Source organism: Anolis carolinensis, chromosome 1, assembly GCF_035594765.1.
Source record: "Anolis carolinensis isolate JA03-04 chromosome 1, rAnoCar3.1.pri, whole genome shotgun sequence".
In the NCBI taxonomy this organism is placed as follows: Eukaryota; Metazoa; Chordata; class Lepidosauria; order Squamata; family Dactyloidae; genus Anolis; species Anolis carolinensis.
Genome location: NC_085841.1, coordinates 41990145 through 42012152, shown reverse-complemented (window position 1 = coordinate 42012152; position 22008 = coordinate 41990145). Strand labels below are relative to the sequence as shown.

The 22008-nt window shown below is 38.8% G+C and overlaps 1 protein-coding gene across 1 annotated transcript in view; it reads right to left on the bottom strand.

The window, feature by feature from the left end:
- alk (ALK receptor tyrosine kinase) overlaps window positions 1–22008 on the bottom strand; it is an 855459-nt gene that overhangs the window by 19281 nt on the left and 814170 nt on the right. Inside the window, exons 18-23 of the mRNA XM_062973134.1 lie at window positions 20037–20189; window positions 17252–17359; window positions 13493–13679; window positions 9055–9145; window positions 8085–8149; window positions 6751–6880 (exon numbers count right to left, since the gene is read on the bottom strand). Coding sequence (XP_062829204.1) covers window positions 6751–6880; window positions 8085–8149; window positions 9055–9145; window positions 13493–13679; window positions 17252–17359; window positions 20037–20189 — 734 coding nt within the window. The remainder of the gene's footprint in view (window positions 1–6750; window positions 6881–8084; window positions 8150–9054; window positions 9146–13492; window positions 13680–17251; window positions 17360–20036; window positions 20190–22008) is intronic.

The window sequence follows — 22008 nt, the reverse complement described above, 5'->3', positions numbered from 1 at the left end:
ATTTACTGTGCGTTGTGGTGGAGAGGTCATGCTTGGAGGCCTTAGTTATTCTCCTCCATGTTTTATTTTTGTGTGTATTTGCTCTTTTCTGCCTTGTCTTGGGATTATGTATTTCTGTATAGTGTGTTTAAAAGGGCTTATCTGGGCCCAGTTCTATTCAACATTTTTATAAATGACTTGGATGATGGAACTGAGGGTATGCCTATCAAACTGGCAGATGACATCAAATTAGAAGGTATAGCTAACACCACAGAGGAAGGGATCAGAACTCAAAATGACTTAATCAGAACTGGGCCAAAACTAAAAAAATATGAACACCAGAAATACAGGGTGGGTGTCGACCTGAAAACAGCTATTTAGGAGTCTTAGTATTGAGCATTAGTCAACAGTGTGATGTAGTAACTAAAAATTCTAGGCTATGATTGTAGGTTTCATCAAAAGTTGTAAGATTTCACCTCATTTTCTGTCCCTGTAATCCTTGGATATTTAATTTTTTTCTTGTTTTGGTAACAAAGATTGGTGATAAAGCTTCAGTGGAGGCACCTTTCCCCCCTGACAATTCTTTCAGGAGTGAATTTCCCTTTCCAGGGGTAGATTTCTCTCCCTTCCTGATGTCTCATGCCCGTTCTTAACTATGAGTCATTTGTATAGTTGGATGTTTGTAACTCAGAAACTGCCTGTATAGCGTTTAGATTGAGGGAATTCATAACTCCACTCTATTCTGCTTGGTCAGACTTCACCTGGAATACCAGTTTGGCAAATCAGGAGAATGTTGTCAATGTAATGTATCTTTATTTTTGCAAAGCCTTTGATCATGATATTCTTGTCAGGAAAATGACAAAATGTGGACTAGATGATGCTTTTCTTAAATTGATTTGTAGCTGGCTGATGGACTGCATCCAGATGCTCCCTAATTGATTCTTGTCATCTTGGTGGGAAAAAAAAAGATAAAAAGGATAGTGCACAGCTCTGTCCTGGCTGTGATGCCGTTCACCATTATTGGAAATGACTGAGATGCACACATATAGGGGATACTAATCAAGTTTGCAGAGGAAAGCAAACCAGGGTAGGAGCGAGGAAGTATTGAATACCTCTGAAGACAAAATCAGGATTCAAGATTACTTTAAGAGATTAAGGAATCTGACTAAAGCAAACAAAATGAATTTTAACAGCAATAAATGTAAAGTACTACATTTCAGCAGGAAAAACAAAATGCATAAATACAGAATGGGTGACACCTGGATTGACAATAATTTGTGCCAAATGCATCTTGGGCTACACAACATTCTCCCCATTATCCAACAATATGATGCAGTTTTAAAAGAACATTAATTCAGTATAAAATAGTATTAACAAAAGTATTATTTCTAGATCAAGGGTAGTATCTGAAAATAAAAAATCCTCCAAAAATCATGTTTTGTGTTGGCTGGCAGCCACATAAGAAGCTATAGCTGCAGTACTCCTCCTCATTCATTTCTCTGACTCTTTGTTCTTCCCCTTGGAGTGTGGTTGGAGTCTGGGGGATATACTGGATTCAGGCCTCTCTTCTAGTTCCTCTTTATTGTTCCTGCTGTGGTTATGTTAGATCATAGCAGTCTGTCTTTCTCTCTCCCCCTCCCTCCCTTTATTCCTTTCCTTCCTCCCCCAGAAGTGACTCTCCTCCTGCTATTTCCTCATGGCCACCTACGTGGCACCCCTTTGTGGCCACTCCTGGCAGTATCCTGCCTTTTCACAGACCATGGCATCTTGACTTGTGGGTCCTGGCCCCAAATGGGCCCCCCTTATGGCCCAATGTTGAGGTCACAAAAAAAATTGGCAACAGTAAACTTAGTGGTTGTTTTAGACATTTACATCAATCTGTAAGCAGTGATGTGCAGTGCTTTCAGAGGAAGTTGTGAAAAATGCTTAGTTGTACTTCATAAAAAAAGATAATCAGCCTTGCAGATGCTGATTTATTATCAGTAAATGCTTGATTTTTATACCTGTTATATATATCTATATACTGTATCTTGGGTTGTGTAAAAATGTCTCAGGTGGAAAGAGGTCACAGTAGGAAAAGTTTAAGAAGACCTGTCATAGACAACACAAGTACAAAATAAATGAGTCATGAGGCTACAGAGAGACATGAAGGTATGTGAAATGGCAGGCGGTGTATATGTATAAATTGCTGTTTTCTGTGCAAATATTATACACAAGTTTAATGCACAGAAACTAGAATTGTAAATAGTTATTTGAAAACCACATAGGTTTTTATGCCTTTCTTGCACAAAAGAATAAAATTGCTAAAATTTCATAAATTACTTCTTTTGAGAGTGAAATTAATGAAAAAAAATTCTGCACTACTGATCCTATTTCACTTGGTCTGGCTCTTCTTATATTTTCCTCTATCACAAAGTTTTCTTCCTGACAAGCTCTCTATTATGCTGTTTGTTTCATTATTTCTGGTGGCACTATCTCATGTTTCACTGTGTCTATTCACATTCTCAACCTTCCTTCACCTTGTCAAAAGAGTGGTCCTATCAGACTTCATTATTCTATCTGTATCAACAAGATAGTCACTACTTACTAATGGTATTTTTCATGATATGCAGTGAGCAGATCCATAATTATAAAAAGTTAACTTTGACTTGAAGTAGGTATTGATCAGTATAATGAGAAGAGACTATGGTAATTTAAAATCACATTTTAAAAGGAATGAACTGTGTACACGCTGCTGCTATCACCAACTCAGAGCAAACACTGAGACATCTTGGTGTCCCTTCAATGTAATTCCATTTTAAAATGAAGTTCAGTCTCGTTTTCCAAGAAGCAACATGATCCTTAGGAATTTGAGCAACACCTCAGCTCTAGCCATCAAGCCAATGAAGCCACCTTTTTATTTCCCAAACCTGCTGCAGAAGGAAAGCACACCCTCCAACTGGTTTTCAGGCAGCTCAAATGACAGAAAAAAGGGGGGGAATCCTTTGGCACATGGATAGGTAAGACCCAGCCAGATGCTGGATAAATGTTTATGTTCTTTTGTGCTTGAGACTCTTACAACTTTCTCTAAGGTTTGCATATTTTGAGATATCAGAAACAGATATCTCAAAATATCTGTTTCTGAAACAGATATTTTGAGATATCAGAAACAGATCAAGCGATTGTATTTTGTCTTTGTAGACAAATATAAGTACAAAAAGACTAACAACAATATCAGTGTTATACTAATAGTGCAAGATCTTCTCTTAATCCAGACTTACTCAGTGGCTCTATAAAAATACAAAACAAAAAGTCTTGTAAAAAAATCCAGATTGCAGGCTATGTGAACTTCTTTCAGTCTGTCTGCATGGAAAATCTTCCATCTCATCACCTTGTTATCTAGGTGTCCTATCAACCCCTTCCTAGTTTGTTGACAAGATTGAGTTTCCCATTTTTGAGAAGTTGACATGCTATTTAATCTGCCTTTATGTTGGCATGGGTATTAGTTTCTGAAGGATCATTGCTCAACCTTCTTAACAACCTCCACAACTTCTGACTACTCCTGCCCATATCGACTTTTGTTATCAACTTTATCCACTGTTCTTTCTTGTCTTCAGAGATGGAGAGTTTGCTCACTAAATGGGTCTTCACTGTGGAGCCTGTAATAATTTTCCAATGAGACAGCTATGTTAGACAATACTATCGCTCACAAACAGAAGGGTCTGGGTTATATCCTCGGTGCCATCTCCCACTGTTGTAAGACGTAACCAAACTAGGACAGAAACCAATAGTCAGACAACCAGACAATGAGAACAACAATTTTATGAACCTTTTACATCCACTGATTTGGAAATGGCTCTCAATAAATGTGAAAATGGCAAAACAGCTGGCCTGGACAATGTTCGGATGGAACAAATTAAGTACTTTGGCCCAAAAGCAAGGTGCTGGCTACTGAAGCTGATGAACAACTGCAATGCATCTTGTCAGATCCCAAAAATCTAGAGGAAAGCAAGAGTCATAGCCATTTTGAAACCAGGCAAAGACCGCAATGATCCAAAACGCTATAGACCAATCTCCTTGTTGTGCATCTTTATAAAGTTCTGGAGAGATGTATTCTGCATAAAATTATGAAAAAAATAGACCCAAGTATGATTCCACAGCAAGCTGGTTTCAGATATGGGAAAAGCTGCATATCGTAAGTATTGAACCTGACTCAGCACATAGAAGATGGTTTTGAAAGGCAGCAGATTACAGGAGCTGTCTTTATAGACCTGTCAGCAGCTTATAATGCTGTAAATCATTGCCTTCTCCTGAGAAAAAATTATAAATTCACAAAGGATTACCAGCTTACCTGCCTCATAGGAAATCTGCTACAAAACAGGAGCTTTTTTTGTTGAGTTGCAGAGTTAGAAAAGTAGATGGCAAAAACAGAAGAAAGGTCTGCCTCAGGAGAGCGTGCTTGCTCCATCAATGTTTAACATTTACACAAATGATCAGCCACTGCCAGAAGGGACAGAGAGTTTCATCTATGCTGATGATCGTGCCATCAGCGCTCAAGCAGGGAGTTTGGAAATAGTAGAATAGAAGCTCTCTGAAGCTTTAGGAGCTTTTACTGTCTATTGCAGGGGAAACTAGCTGATTCCTAATCCATCTAAAATGCAGACGTGTGCTTTTCAAGCATCTCAAGCTTTGAGGATCACCTGGGAAGGCATCCCACTGAGCACACCAAAATACCTGGGAGTTACATTGGACCGTGCTCTGACTTTCAAGAAGCACTGTTTGATTATCAAGCAAAAAGTGGGTGTTAGAAATAATATCACATGAAAGCTGACTGGCACAACCAGTTGATCACAACCAAATACAGTGAAGACATCTGCCTTTGCGCTTTGCTACTCTGCCTTTGAATACACATGCCCAGTGTGGAATACATCTCACCACGTTAAAACGGTGGATGTGGCTCTTAATGAGACATGTCTCGTTATCACATGATGTCTACGCCCCTCACTGCTAGAGAAATTATACTGTTCAGCTGGCATTGCACCACCTGATATCCGTTGAGAAGTAGCAGCCAATAATGAAAGGACTAAACTTGAAAATATATGTTATTATCTTACAAATTATCTTATATTTAAAAAATGTAAATGAAAGGTTTTTTATGAGACATGTATGTCTCCATCCAATGAAATGTTTGGAAAGTTCTGCTCTATTGAAATGCCCCCAAAAGTAATATAGAAAATAACTAGAAACTGTCATTTGTTACATCAATAAAGTAACTTTGCCCTTATTTTCACATTCTTTATTTTAAGTCACTAATGATAAATATACTAGTGACTTATTTTCCCCACTGTAGATGATTTAGAGGTTGATTTATTTATTTACTTATGGTATCAGAAGTGAATTGAGAATATAGCTATAATGTATAAAAAACCACAACATTAAAAACTTGGCATTATACTAAATTTCCTTTGATCAGAAGCAGGCCACTTCAAGTGCCTCTGGTGTCGCTGTAAGAAGGTCCTCCATTGTGCATGTGGCAGGGTTCAAACTGCATTGTAGTAAGTGGTCTGTGGTTTGAACAGATTGCGTTCTGATACCACAAGATACAGAGCCAATTTTAAGAAATGGGACTACAAAGTGGAGTCCACGACATGCTAGTGTGTTGCCCCATTTCTTAAGATTGCGCTCTGGTACCATTAGATGCAGAGCCAATCTGTTCAGTGCCTTCCAAGTCGCTCAGTCTTGTGTGCCCAGGACGGAGTTTCTCATCCTGTATCAGCCACTGTTTGAGGTTCCAGGTTTTAACCTGCCACTTTTGGACTTTAGCTTGTTAAGGTGTTCCTGCATGTATCTCTGTAGATCTTAGAAAACTATTTCTTGATTTGAGATATTGGCATGCTGGCTGATATCCATACAGAGGCTGGGTCGAAGATGTCAATGCCTTGGTCTTTGAAAATAAGACAGTGTCTTATATTAATGTTTGCTCTCAAAGATGTGCTAGGTCTTATTTTCAGGGGATGTCTTATTTTTCCATGAAGAAGAATTCGAATTTATTGTTGAAAAAATGAACATTTATTATATACTGTACAGTAGTTGTCATCATAAACCAGCATAACCAGACAAACTGTGAATCCTATCAAGAATTTCTTGTTACTACCATTATTTCCATGTACAACGATCTATGGTACATACATTTACCGATCCTGCATGCTCTGGTGTTCTTTCTGGCGGGCATGTTTCCAAAAAAAACAACAAAAAACTTTGCTAGGTCTTACTTTCAGGAGAGGCCTTATATTTAGCAATTCCGCAAAACCTCTACTAGGTCTTATTTTCAGGGGATGTCTTATTTTCGGGGAAACATGGTAGTACATTATGAATATCATTACCAATACTAATAGGCCTTATCTTTGTAAACATGCATGCAAGTTGGTATTGCTCATGACTAATGTGTGATGACACGTACTTTAGAAAGCTCTGCAATAAGGTGCTTTCAGTTGCATGGCGTTCTTTTATCAATCCTAAGGTTTTTCCTTCTTAAAAAAGTAATTGAATGTAATGGAAAAATAATATTCACCTCAACAAGCAATATCATGACTCGACTTTTTTCTGTTACTGTGAGGAATATCAGTAATGGGTTACATTGTGAAAGAACAAATAACTTTAGACAATTAACTTTCCGATCTTTGGCATTAGTTTAGTGTAAAAATTCTTTGTTAAAGTCCTAAAAATTCCCCTTAAAGAAACGAAAGATTGGTCAATGTTGTACAATACAAAGCATTTTTTTTGTCCCCTTACTGGTCTTGGTCGAGTCTCCCTCAGGAAAGATTTCAGGTCTCCTCCAGCCATAAGCTCCAGCAGAATAAAGCGTGGCAGGGCCTGCAAGCTCACCCCAATGCAACGCACAATATTCTGATGGTTGAACTTGCTGAAAGGAAAAGAAGTGACAAATGTTAATTCAAAACATGCAGAGTTGTCCAACATATCTTGTCATAGTAGGGTTGGGGAATGTGCGTCCCTTCAGAATTTGCTGGGTTGCAACTTCTATCAGCCCAGCCAGCATTGCCATTGAGTGAAGGGAGTGCTAGTATGGCAACATCTGGAGGCCAGGGTGAAGCTACAGGGATGGCGCAAAATGAGGGCATCTCACCAATTACAGTTCTGCTCCAGTGAAATTTTCCTGCAGTCTCAAGCTTTATAGTAAGTAAAACCTTTAGATAATTATGATAATATTTATGTATATACATTTTGTTGAGCATTTTAAAATGTAGTTTTGGTTAACCCCCCCCCCCCCACCCCAAGGAAGAACAAGAAAGGAATAGGCAAAGTTGCCAAGGAGATACAAACACAGCAAATATAAGAATTCTAGATATGAAAGATTTTTTTCATGTAGCTCATACTCTGTAATGTTACAAATTTGGAGACTGAAATAAAAATTCATTTGAGGAGACAGAATACTTATCAAAGGGAGCAACATCCTTGCTGCGCCATTTTCTGGAGGGTTTATCACATGTGTTGTGGTTGGGTTGCCACAGAAAACAGCCACAACAGATATGGATTTTTCATATACCAGAACTACAGTACCCAGGCATATGAAGCAATATTTAAAATAGCAACAACTATTTATGGGCCCAGCAATCACTATCACACTGCGTAGAAAGGTACCCATAGTTTTCAGCCCTCCAGAAAGCCTTACATCACTCTCCCATCCCTTCTAGGTTTTCCTGGATTTTTGAGTGAAAGTGGAAGGTCACAGTGGGCTTGTTATATTTCAGTAGCTGCTCTAGGGTTATTGCCATTACTGAATGTCAACAGTCACTTTGGGGAAAATGTTGTTCTTTATTGCTGTGTACAGCTAAAGAGACTTTACAACAAACTAGAAGAACTCGGCTATAAGTCTTTCCCTGTCTTTTCTGTCTCTCCCCCCTCTGTGTTATTCTGGCATAAAAATATGACTCACCTTATTGTTTTAAACCTTGCAATTTTAGAAATTGTAGGATAATAACATACTGGAATTGGCTTGAGGACAAGTAAAATATTTTCAAAATGGGTTCACAGCACTCAGCCTTACCCCCTGCTTCTAATTTTGTTGCTTGGGGCACAAAGGCCATGAGCTGTTTGAACTAACATACCTGATTATAAGAGCTTCCATGAGGAAATCCAGTTCATCTTGCTCAGAACAAACCTCTGGCAAAGTCTAGACAAGAAAAACTTCCATGGATCATCATGCATCAGTTAATCACTCCACCCTTTGAGCTTATACCTTTCTTACAGGCCACCCTCTTGTGAACCTTCATCCCTAGATGACATTGGACTACAATCCCCATTAACCCTGATGGATGGGGATGATGAAAGTTGTAAGCAAACAACATCTGGGAACCCAATATTTATGAGAGCTGTAAAGGAAGAGAGAGAACACTGACCAACATACATTTTGGTGCTTCAAATATTAGACTTGTTTCTGGGTATATTTGACCCACAGATTCAAAAAATGGCACAAGTTTCCCCCTATCAGCTCTAGTATTTGAGATACAAAACATATGCCATATACCAGTTGCCATTTGTTCATGATAACAATATCTAAGAAACTAGAGCTGATGCAGTCTACCCAGTACCATTTTCTGTATCAGTATCCCAAATAACCTCAGAAACAGGCCTTAAAATCAAGACACCAATAATTTTTGATGTGGTGCGTAATCTGAATTTTCAAAGTGTTAGAAATAGATGTCAGCAGGATTTTTTTTCTATACCCATGAGAGGAAAGGAATAATTTGCTAAAATCTGCTAATGGTGTCATTATGATGACAACTTTGGATTGGGTATCAATGCAGAATGAGAAAGATGTAAATGGTCGCTGAAATGTCCTCTACAGGAAATCCCTGCTAGGGAGATTCTTCAATTAACTGAAACCTTTAAAGATGTTCCTGGGAATTAAAATTTATCATGCAGCTGCACTAGTGTGATAATGAATCTTTTGTTTTTTTCTGATAACAATAAGGAGCAATACTTCCAAAGAACTTAAGGAAAAGGGAACAGACATTTGACAAAGCAAACCCACTAAGCATTTTCCATGATATTCTTTGTAGATTTTTAAAAACTTACTTTTACAGCCACTTGCAAGGGATTGGGGTCACTTGGGATCCCAACCACTTGACCTTCATACACCTCCCCAAAGGCTCCATGGCCTAAACCTCTGAAGAAATCAGAAAAAGAAAGGAGCATTTACTGTACTATACATATATTGCATTGATCGTTTTATACAAAACAGAGGTCACCTTAATTCCCTCCTACAATGGATGGACGAAAAATCATGAAACTACCAGGTTGCTCCTTAAAGAGAGGTGCAGTTTTGTGTAGAACTTCTTGGACAGACAAACCATGCATCAAAAGTTCCATATCATCTTTATATTAAGTGATATTATCATCCAGGCTATTAAAAACATTACTTCAATAGTAGAACTGCATCTTATCTACATAGCAGTGATATATCCCTTCAAACTCTCCAGATTCACTCCCTGACATTGTCTTTCTCTTACATATGTCATCTGTATCAAATGACTTTGTAAGTATTGGTTGCAGATCTTCTGGACTGCATCCAGTTATGAGTTCCAATAAGTGTGGACCCACTGAATCAAAGGAAAATGAATAATTCAGTACTTATCTAACTTCCACTGATAGTTAGCTTTACCTGGAGCTAATAATCAGCCCTAGCCTTTTGTCATGACCTTAGCATGTTGGATCTGTAAAATAAGAATAACCAAATGTTGCATCACGCAACACATTCATAGCAATTCTGTGCCATGACTAACCATTATTACTGGAGGTGCTGTACATTTTTTTTTCTACAGTGGGTTTCAAGATTAATTATTTAAAAGAATACAGAAAACGAGGAAATAAATAAATCATGCACTCTGTTAAGATAGATTTTCTCATGTGGGCTCATTACACAAGTTTTGTGTCACTGCTCATTCTACCCTATGATTAATAAAAATGTAGAAATGCTGTACGTGCAGGCGTTGCCAAATCCCACCAGGCGTTTGTGTATCCAGAAACACAACACAGCAAATATAGGGTGTGCTGAGCTGACAGCTCTGGAAAATTTGGGGGCATGTTTCAAAATGGGAGTGAGTGAAGGAAGGAGAGGAGCAAGGGATCTGTCTTACAAAACCTCACACTTGTAGGGAGTCTCAGTTGGCTGGGTGTGTTTGTGCAGATAGGAAAGAGCTGAAAAGATGCTTCAATACCCTAAGAAGCAGTGGGGAAATAAGCAATGCACACAAACCAAATAAGATCAAGACGGCAAACCTACTAAGGGAAAATGCCACATCAATAGAGAAATTTTATCATAATAAACGGCCAACTGTTGATCTAGAAATTAACATAAAAAGCAAACAGGAGATGGAATTTTCTGCACTTCAAAGGTGCAAAGAGTTTTTTGTCAAGTAAGAGCATGATTGATTGTTTAACTGGAGGAGGGTTAAAGGAAGGAACCCATGCTTATCCAGCTAAGCTTTGTAATTAGAATTTGTTTTGTTTTTTTAAATCAATGCACCATATGGTAGAATTATCAAATTGGCAAGCTTATTTCTTAGGGCGTTTCCATAAGACATGTCCATAAAGAATCATAGTTTGTTACACAGTGCCACGCAAAGTCCTCTTTCAATAGTAACATTTTTGCTGCCAGACTACTTCCAACTACAGTATGACCACCATATGCACATGCACATGTGGAGTTTGGGGGAGATGTTCCCCACATCAATATCTGAAACCATGGGTACTTGCAAAATCTATATTTTGACTATACAGTAGAGCCTCACTTATCCAACCTTCTCTCATACAACATTCTGTATTATCTAACGCAGTCTACCTCCCACTCGGATCCACAGCTGTTTCTCTAGGCAGGCAAGGATCACAGATTTTTTAATATCTTCACAGGACTGAACTTTTAATGGATTTAACTTCCGACAATGTTGTTACTGTAAGTTCATTTTATGTAATTCTATCTTTATTTTTAGTCAATTTTTTAGTAGTCAATGTTTTTGTAGTCAGTGTTTTCAATACATTACGATGTTTTGGTGCTAAATTTGTAAATACAGTAATTACTACATAACGTTATTGTGTATTGAATTGCTTTTTCTGTTGATTTGTTGTAAATCATGATGTTTTGGTGTTCAGTTTGTAAAATCATAATGTAATTTGACATTTAATAGGCTTTTCCTTAATCCCTCCTTATTATCCAACATTTTTGCTTATCCAACATTCTGCCTGCCTGTTTATGTGGGATAAGCAAGACTCTACTCTATGTGGGTTGGAAGAATAGCAAAGAATAGTAATGGAGAACCTAGAAAGGCCCACAAATATTTCAGGGAGGGGGATTTTTATTTGAAGTATTGGCAAATGAAATTATGGATATCATGTCTCTGGATGTACTGCAAAAAGGTGACACTGTCTGCAACAATAAATATGGGGCTAAAAATAAAATTAGCAGTAGCAGCAAGGTAGTGTTTGAAGGAGGATCAGTAAGAGAAGATGGGTGGCAGGAGAGTGTTAACAAAGCAGTTTTAGTCCAAGACATTATTCTTCCTAGGGAGAGTATTTATTTACTATATCTTTCTCCTACCTATACTGACTCAAAAGTAGCAAATAGCACCCTCCCCCAAAACATATGCATGATCCAAGCAAATCAAGGTGCATCATCCACATGAGGCAGGAACTTCAAGCAACACCCAAGATAGTGATTGCTGTTTTTTTACCCAAAATTTGCTCCCTGAAGCAGTTGCTTCACTCTAACTGATGCTAGTGCAGATAGCTGGAAAGTCAAGGAGATACCAGTCATCCCTATAAATGCTCTAGTCTACTTCACTATACTAATAAAGTAGACTAGATGAAACATAAGTTATCTAAGTAGGATGACAGCTTCTTCCAAATAGAAGGACACAATAGATCATGAATCTTCTTCCCTCAAATTTTAATTACCCTAAGGGTACCACATTATATTTGACCTTGTTTAGTAGTACCAGTCCTGATTAGAACTTGAATGGGTGACTGCCAGTGTTGTAGGCTACATTTCAGAAGAAGGAACTAGGAAAACTGCCTTTGAGGATTCATTTTCTGAGAAAACCCTATGATATGCATGGGGCCACAGCAAGTCAATATACAATCATAGAATAGTAGAGTTGGAAGAGACCTCATGGGCCATCTAGTCCAACCCCCCGCTAAGAAGCAGGAAATCGCATTCAAAGCACCCCCGACAGATGGCCATATGTAACATGAAGGCACATACTTTCATGCAGCTTTGATGAACAGTGTAATTTCTTTTTCCTGCTGATTGGAGAACACTCTTTTAATGAAATTTGCATTTTAAAAAAATCCAAACGCTATACACATGAGTGGGCATGGAGAAAATAAAATGGAGCAGTTGACACTTTGCAGGTGGGAAAAACATATTTTATGAATATGAGGTGATACACAAGAAAAGGAGAAATACATATTTCCATGGCTGCTTTGGAGTTAGCTATAACTATAAATATATAGAAGTGCTGACATTAAGTTTCTCAAACCAACTTTATTTGCCTGCAGTGTTTGCCTCTGAAACCCAATTCCTTAATATGACCAGAGGTCATAGCATGGCTTTGTTATCTCTGGGTTTTCTGCTTGTCATCCTGGTGTCTGGTGAAACAGATATGATCAGGTCATTCTTTATTGTCAGGAGTCCACAGTCTTTGTTGCTGAATGTATCTCCTAAAGGTCACTGCACCAGATGGCAGCACAATGTAACAGCCTTGGCAAATTATGGCCAGTGCCTGAGGAATTGCTTACATTTTGCCAATGAGGTTTTTCTGGATCCTCCATAGGAAACAGATGTTGAACATTTTTGTCAACCTGTTAGACTGAAGAACTAGGGGCTAGTAGAGGAGATTATCCACTATGATTAACTAATAAATACAGAAGACTGTTGTCAGGATCAGAGTCTGGGTGATGTAGTTATCTCAGTGCTGGACTAAGAGTCTGGGCAACCAGGATTGGATCCCCTCTCCACCATGGAAACCTAATGGGTGGCCTTGGGCAAGTCACATTTCTTTCTGCTTAAGAAGAAGGGAATGGAAAGCTACTCTGAATAAATTCTGCCAAGAAAATCCAGGATAGAGTTGTCATAAGGGTCAACTTGAAGGTGCATAACAACAAGCAATTATTACAGCATCAGTGCTTGGGAATGAAAATGAGCTGATCTCAAATTGAAGGTGCATGTGCACTGGAGGTTAATGGCTTCTGTGTCAATGAAGTAGTAAACTCATTCTGGATTTAACCCAAACTTTAATAACTGGAGGAGGGTTAAGGAAGGATCCGCAAAGTGTTGAACCCTAGCCTCAAAATCAGTTCACCACCTTGATTATTCCCTTCAAAGTTCGACTAAAATCTAGAATGGATTCAGCACTCTCATGACATGGGAGTCACCATTTGCCACTGTGCATGGGTGATTTTGTTCATTCTTATATGCAGAGTGTATCTGAGCCAAAGGAGTTCAGATAGGGTAGTTTACCTTATTAGAGAGATATTTTTCCGGGGCACCTCTTTAAGGTCGCTAATGGAAGTGGTCTTCCCTGCAAAGCAATAATTGGGGTTGTAGTCGGTCATAATGGTGGAGGTGCGCAACTTGCTCAGTTTATACTCAGGGCTCTGTAACTCCATCTGCATGGCTTGCAGTTCCTGGTGTTTCCGGCGGTACACTAGAAACAGAGCACAGGAAGTTAGGTAGGGATGTGGGCCTCCCACTGATCATGCACTATATGTCAAATGGATAACATTTTTCTGTGGGGGCTCTGACTGTTTTCCTTTTACTACATTCAAATAGAAATCAGGATAAAGCTGTTTAGTATTTCAGTTCAAAAGTGTCTGAGAAATATTACCAACTGTTTTAAGATGGATTGAGATCCACAGTGGGTTGTATGGCTCAGACTGATTTACTAGAGAGTACAAGGGTGAGATGAGTGTGAAATAAGAGTTGAAATGAATTGTTGGTTTTGACAATAGTACCCAGAATACCTTAGCCAATAAATCCACTGATCATGCTGGCTGGGGGATTCTGGAAGTGGTATTCTGAGAAAGTAACTTTCCCTCATGCCGACAATGCATTCTTTGACTTCAGAAAGGGCTTTCAGAACATCTCTGCTCAATGTAGCATCTGCTAATGTACAAGTTGGCTGCTGTCCTGATGTGATAAAGACTTAGACTGCCTTACCCTTGGTTCAGTATTGTATCTCCAGTTATGACAAAATGCCATTTACAGCACCACATAGGATTGGATCTCAAGATTATTCATTAGGTTGTGCAAGTCAGCACCAAACACTTTCAGGCATCAAAATCCCGAATTAGGCCCAACACTAGACCATGACAATGGACAGTTGGGTTTCAGAGCTGCCCAGCATTTGAAACTTTCTAAGGTGTTCTGGGGCATAGGATGTAGCCATTGGAAATAAGGCATCTTAAAAATTATTCAAACTTGTATGTACACATGTACACAATTATCAGGTAAACAAGAGGAACCTTTTAAAATGATGTCTAAATGCACTTCTTTGTATTGCATGTAACCTTAAAAAAAATCACAACCTAGGATGAAGGATTATCTAAATTTGCATGTAATATGCCAGAAGTGATGACTTTACTTGTCACTTGAGGAGACAAGAAGGAGGCAATTGAAGTCAATTTTGTATGTTTTAGCCTTAATATATTTTACGTATTTTTCTGTAACAAATAATACTTAGCTGTTGCTTTCTTGTATTCCTTTGGTGAAGTGTTGCAATTCTGGCTTTTTTTTTGGGGGGGGGGGGGGATTTTTCAATTTTTGAAAAATACCCCCAAAAAGCCAGAATTGCAACACTTTTCAATTTTTGAAAAATAGCTTAAAAGTAACACTATGAATAGAAACTTGCAGCAGCTCAGAGACCAACAGAGAATGAAAGTGATAGCTTGAGCTTTCTTAGCCCGTTTACTACCTCAGATATCAGGGCCAAATTCTCCAGTTAGGTTCAACACTGAGTCCAGTTTTGGACTAGGACAATATAGACCTGCATTTGAGGAAGTAGACTTAGTTTATGAAAGTTCATGCTTTCAACTTTGTTTTCTCATTTGGGCCCAGTGCTACTGTACATATTGATTCCAGACATGCCTATTTTTTTTAAAATGAAAGTAACTGTCTAATGAATGATGATGATGAATAATTGGTCAAAAAAGTAATGCAAAGGTGCTAGTTTTTCTAAATAATATATCAAGCTCGGATGAATGTTTCATTAGCAGATGGTAGGAGCAGATATCACTGGGATCCCTTCTAAGTCTACAATTCTGTGACTCTATGATTTTTGGGAGTGGGGATGAATTACACATCATCACCCCACAAATCTAAAATGATCCTTATTGTGACTGCAGTTTTTTTCTACAATAAGGAAGCCTATGCCCCTGTATAGACCCTGAGCCACTTCATACAAAATGCAGTTTGACACCATGGTTGAAAAAGTCTGATTTTTTTTTTAAAGCAAGTTTTCTTTGCTTCTTTTATCTGTGCTTTTGCCCTTGGAATGTTTTGCCCTTTTAAAGGGGGCAGCTGAACCTTTGACAATTTGAAAGAGATCTATCTAGTCCTTGTTGTAACCTTTCAAAGTTCCTGTGGGAGCTCTTACATGCCTGGGGGGAAAGCACAGATCAGAATTAATTGGACATGCAAAACGTTACTTTGAAAAAGTAATTGGAGATGGGCATAGAAGTTCCCCAAGCACTCTTTTGACTCTGGGCGGATTAACACCATACTGCCTGTAGTTCTGCTGTAGATTTAGCTGTATAAGGCATGGTGTCTGTTCTGAGAGATAAAGTTATTTTGCTGTGTGCAAGGGGCAGGACTAGGATGAGAAATGCCGATGGAATAAACCCTTCTAAGTAACAAGAGGAGAGATTTAAAATTATGTCCCAATGTTCTTACATTTCTTTTAAAATGTGACTCTTGCTTTTGATAACTTAGTAAAAGATCAATTTAAGGTCTTGAGATGAAAGCGTGGAACATGAGTAACCAAGGGGGAAAAGCATCCAACTAAACACACACAAAGTTTTTCTCTGTCTCTTTAATGTCTAAAATGCAATGAAATGTAGGTTGACAATATGACAAGAAAGTTCAGCCAGGAACAAAAAAGAAACAAATGTTTAGATCCCAGGTGACGAAACCTTTAGCTCTTCAGTGGTTTTGGACTTCAGCTTCCACATTCTTTTTACATCAACTGTGTTGGTTGGAGGTGATGGCCATAGTAGGCCCAACATGATAGACCTTCTTTGTATTTTGTTTTAGAGAATAAAACAAGGTTATCACTATCATTGTCATCACCATTATCTTCTACCAAAGATTCTTCATTTTGAGGTTGTTGTGTGTTTTCCAGGCTGTATCCTCACAATATATCTCACAACCTCTGAGGATGCCTGCCATAGATGTGGGCAAAACATCAGGAGAGAATACTTCTGGAACATGGCCATACAGCCCGGAAAACACACAACAACCCTGTGATTCTGGCCATGAAAGCCTTCGACAACACATTCTTTATTTTGGCTTAGAGGCTCTAATTTGTTTTTTTAAAAACCTATTCAAGTTATTTTCTAGCTGGAGTGGAATTTGCACAGAGATCCTGCAGGAAAAAAAGTCAATGAGCCTATTTGCTCTACTGCAAAACTGATAAGGAACCAGTCAAAAGGACACAGCATGTGTGCTAATATGTGCATAAATAATTCTACACTCTGCAAAACAAAGAATCTACTATTGTAAATTACTCCTTTAATTAATCTGATTTATTAATTAAATATTCTTTATTTTTCTTGGCTACCTGTGATAGTGGAATATCCAAAGTAAGTCCAGTGTTAGTCTTGGGTGGAGCAAACCCACTGAAATTTATGACAAATGCTAGTTGCAATTTATAGCAGTCTCATTGTTTTCAACTGCTCTTCCTTAAGGAGAACTAACACTGAAGTTTGCATCCTGCAAGCCATATAAAAGTTTACTTGACTCCAATTCTGCATTAAGGGTTAATGACAAACATGTAAAAGTAGATCAGGCATGGGCAAACTTCAGCCCTCCAGCTGTTTTGGACTTCAACAGCCGCAATTCCTAACAGCCTACCAGATGTTAGGAATTGTGGGAGTTGAAATCCAAAACACCTGGAGGGCTGAAGTTTGCCCATGCCTGATTTAGATGGTTAAGGGAGGAGGATGCATCACATACAGTGACTATGGATGATTTCTGCAAATTCTAGATGAACAGGGAACTCACCTATCATGATCCCTGAGAAGGCCAGAATGAGAGATGCAACAAGGGCAGAAGTCACTACAGACAAGACCAAGGAGAGAGGAGGGTTCTTCGTTGGCTGCACCATTTCAGCTGCATAAAAAGAAAAAGTGTTTGTTATTCTCAGTGCCCATCATATACTTGAAATGTACTTTTAACAAAATAGGAGCTATCACACATTGCATTATTGAATTGTAGAAGATTTTTGTTCAAGTTGACACCTCTAAATAAATAAACATATATATAATATTTATAATTTTGAAATTGTGAGGTTAATGCCATTAGGTTGACTTAAACACAGGGGTAGAAATAATGTCAAGATGTATTTAAAAATGTTCTAAAATATGTTTTTCAGGTTTCAGGATACCCTTGGGAGAAGAATGCTGGACTGATTAGAATCTTGCCAGTTGGAGCAGAATTTGTATGTTTTTGTTTTGTATACAAAAAAACAAAAAAACAAAAAAAACAAAATTTGCACATCATGTGCTACAGGCTATATTTTAGAGGAAAGAATTTGCTAAACCACCTCTGAATATGCCTTGTCTAAGAAATCGCTATGAAATTCATGGGGCCATCATACCCTGACAGGCAACTTTAAAAGCAAATACACATAGAAGTCTTTAATTATAGCATTTTCTGCACAGGAAATGCTGTTTCTTTTCAGGACCCACTTACAAATTTGCAAAGAATCAGTCCTGAACTGCAAATACTCTGAAAACTGGGCATTTCTTGAAGACAATGGAAAGAAAACCACTAATATTAGACATTGCTCCCTTTGTGAATAAATTTTGGCACAGAATTATATTGCCGGTAGAACACAATGAATAAGCAATGTAGGCTATGCAAGATCAAAACAATGCACACAATGTGCACAATTTACACTTCGAGAACTTTATATGCACAGTCACCTCATCATCAGAGAATAAGAAAAGGAGGACATTTCCCCTGTTTGCATGCAAATGAAGACTACTGTTGTCCTGAGATGGTAAGATATATAAGGTGAAATTGAAAGGACAAAGACTGGATAATTGTGAGGGAGATTTAAAACAACCTGGTACTTTTACATCCCCCTCCCACTGTATTCTCACCACGTGAACCTGCCTGAATATTGCAGTCATCTTTGGAGATACCTTTCCAAGTGCCCTTGTCCTCTCAGAATAGTCAGGTGGTAGTAGGAGAGAGGGCTTTCTCAGTTGTCTTTGGGAAGTTGTCTCCATGGAAAGTAGCCTAGAACCTCCTATATCTCACTAACAACAGGGAAATGACTTTTAATTTTCTAGTCAAATATTTCTTGATCTGATTTTAGTTCTATGCTCCCCTTGTTTCTATTATTGTGGTGTTTTATCATGCTTTAATTCATCATGGAAAAGTTGTGGCTTATTATTTATTTTTGACAGCAGTGCGCATATTCTTCCACAGAAATCATGGCTTCTTGCTTCCTTGCCTTGGAGTAAGAGGACACAGTGGTGAATTTTGGAGGATCTTGACTTGTAAAATAGAATAGGCTGGTTCATTTCCACACGCCTTGGCACAGAGTTTGGACTAAAATTTCTAGAATAGTCGGTCGCCATGCGCAGCAGACATTCATTTGACATGCTGCGATATTCTTCAGTATGCTTTAATAAGAGATTAATTAATCTTTCTTTAACACAGCTCCCTTCTTACAGTTCAGTCTTTCCACAGACAAATTAATTGTTTCTGATATAAATGGACTTCTTTCTTTCCTTTAAAAATATTTCACACCCCTTCCATTGCTCAAATACCTACATTCACTCTGAAACAGTCAGCTGCTTTGTTTTCTAGTCCTGCCAACTTAACACTTCCTCCTTCTCAGTTTTTATGACTTCCCTTTCATATCCATTGAGTGATGGTGTTAATTTTCTAATCAGAAACCATCTGCTTCTATGATCTTAACTGAGAAAGTGAAACAGTGGGCTATTGGAGGTCAGAAGACCATGAGAGCTGACTGCAACAAAAATCTGCCCTCCTTTACACAGAGCATAATGACAACTGGTGCAATGAAAAGGCAGGGAAGAGAAGAAAGGCAGGATTACACAACAGGAGAACAATATTCATAAAAGGGAGCTGAATCCATCAGATAAAAGAAATGAACTGAGATAAGTGCAAGTGTGTGCCTGGATGTTTTGGAGGGGATGTCTTAGTTCCATCTACTTTTGAAAGAACTTATACATGCAAGAACATTTGTGCACATTCATACTGAAGACTTCCACAACCCGTGTGACACAACAGAATCCTGTTTGCTTGGGGATCAGAACTCTATTCCACTTAGCACCATGGTTAATCCATACCTGCTGGAGGCTTGCTGATTTACAGCCTAGCCACCAATTACAAACCTTGTACAGCAAAGACAGATGTCTCAGTGGAAAACTTCACAAGTCAATTGTGTGAGTAAAGGAAAGCAGGGCTAACTCACACAGTTATGTGACTATGTGGCTCCTGGACTCTACTATTGTAGCCTCTAGAACCCCTTGCCAAAACCCCTAGGGTCCCCATATTTTTAAATAGCTATTTTTAAGCATTTGAAATCCACAGAAAAAGCATTCCTGAATGTGCAAAAATACAAATACTCTCCAAAATCTTCAGACCTTTTACCCTTCCCCACTCCTACTCTGCAACTACAACTGGCTCCCACTTCATTCAACACACAGAGGTCAGGAACAGAAAGCAAGGGACTGTGCCACAACAAAACCATGACCCCAGTTCCCATTATCCACATAATTAATTTGGGAAAGGACTACTGACTTCTTACCTGAGCAAGAGATACCATTTTCAGCCAAGACATATCCATAGAGACAAGTGCAAACAATTTCCTGTGTCTTCACGTCCCTATAGCATAAGTCATGGGCACAGTGGCTACAGTTCACATACAACTTGATGTTGACTTCCCCATGCCCCTCAGTCACTAGAGAAGAGGCAAAATAAAATGTTACTCAGACAAATATTTCCACATGACTGTAGGGCTCAGTGAAACATTTCCATAGGGGATCTGAGGTATTCTAATCAGGAAGGTAGCCATGCATGTATTACGAGGACCAAGTTAACACTTATAGCAAAGGGTTTCTATTGGGGAACCACCTGAAACGTGGTTTTAGTGGCATGTGCAAGATCTTTGCATTAAGAATCCTGTTGGCTGAAGCTATATTTCTTAATCTATCTCGTATGGATGGCTGAATGGTAATGTAAGAATGAATACACACACAAACTTACAACTGAATGCATGTCTCAGGCACATCCACATGCACTATTTGAACAGGATCCATAACTCCACTTATGCATAATTAAACGGAATAAGACATACTGCCTGGGACAAAAATATCCAACTGCTTTAGTAAAGGTTTCCAAAAGGTTTCCAAAAGTAAGGGTTTCCTTCTGACATTAAGTCTAGTCATGCCTGACTCTGGGAGCTGGTAGTCATCTCCATTTCTAAGTCGAAGAGCCGGCATTGTCTGTAGATACCTCCAAGGTTATATGGCCAGCATGAATGTATGGAGTGTCGTTACCTTCTCACCGAAGCGGTACCTGTTGATCTACTCATATTTGCATGTTTTTGAACTGCTAGGTTGGCAGAAGCTAGGGCTAACAACGGGAGCTCACCCTGCTCCCTGGATTTGAACTGCCAACCTTTTGGTCAGCAAGTTCAGCAGCTCAGCAGTTTAATCCACTGCGCCAACAGGAACCCAAGTGCTTTAGTTATTTCAAATGTAGTTTATAATCTTAAAATGAAATTTTATATGGTATATTCTTGGACATTTTCCTACTGCATGGGCAAGTGGGGAGTGAGTCCAAGTGCACCAAGCACAGATTGCGAAAGGTAACAGATGTTTAATGATAACAATACAAGGTGCAATGAAATGGTGATACACAAGGCAAAGGACGGCATTAACTTCAATGCACAACATTGTGAATACATTGATACATGATATAACTGCTGAATAGAGCTTACATGACTTGTGAACTAATTAATGTAAATATAAAGTATAAGCTTGTATTTTGTGGAGAGGTATGGTCACAACTCCAAATTTGGTTCAAGCTGCAGAAGCAACTGGCACCACATATGGGTTTGCATTCAGGTGCTGACCAACCCGCCTGTTGATCGATAAACCCATTCTAACTGGCTTAACGTCAGATCACCATAAGTGACCTGCAGGGAAAGGTTCAGATGGGTAAAATATCCCAATGGGCTACCTATTCCCCCCTCCCACCAGGCTTGCAGATGTGGCTTGTAGACAGCCACACGACAGATCTGCTGTGCCCACTGCCCCCCGGGTCCTCATATGAATCCAATGGTACAAATCAATTCCCTGTTGGGCACAGAACTCCACAACCTGGAGCCAGGACCTATGCCAGCCTAACGTGTTATGACAAGAGAAAATTAGAGAAAAAGAGTGAATAGATGGGATGACATTCAGGAGATGACTGCTGGGACTGGCCAGCAGCTTGGGATATATGAGGCTGCAGCCAACCTGAGTGAAGTGCGTATTTTCGCTCTGGTCTTCTTGGAATCAACCAATCAGTTCAAAGTGAGTACTCTGAACTGATTAGTTGCTGTCTCCGGCAGAGGGACCAGGAAGTGGAAATCCCAGTTGTGAGAAAATGGCTGCCATTTTAGGCACCCAGCAGCAATCTCACCCATCAATTCCAAAAAGTGGTAAATGTGCCACTTTTTAATTAACTTTTTTACTGTTTTTAAAGAAGATATCTAACAAGCAATGAAAAAGTTA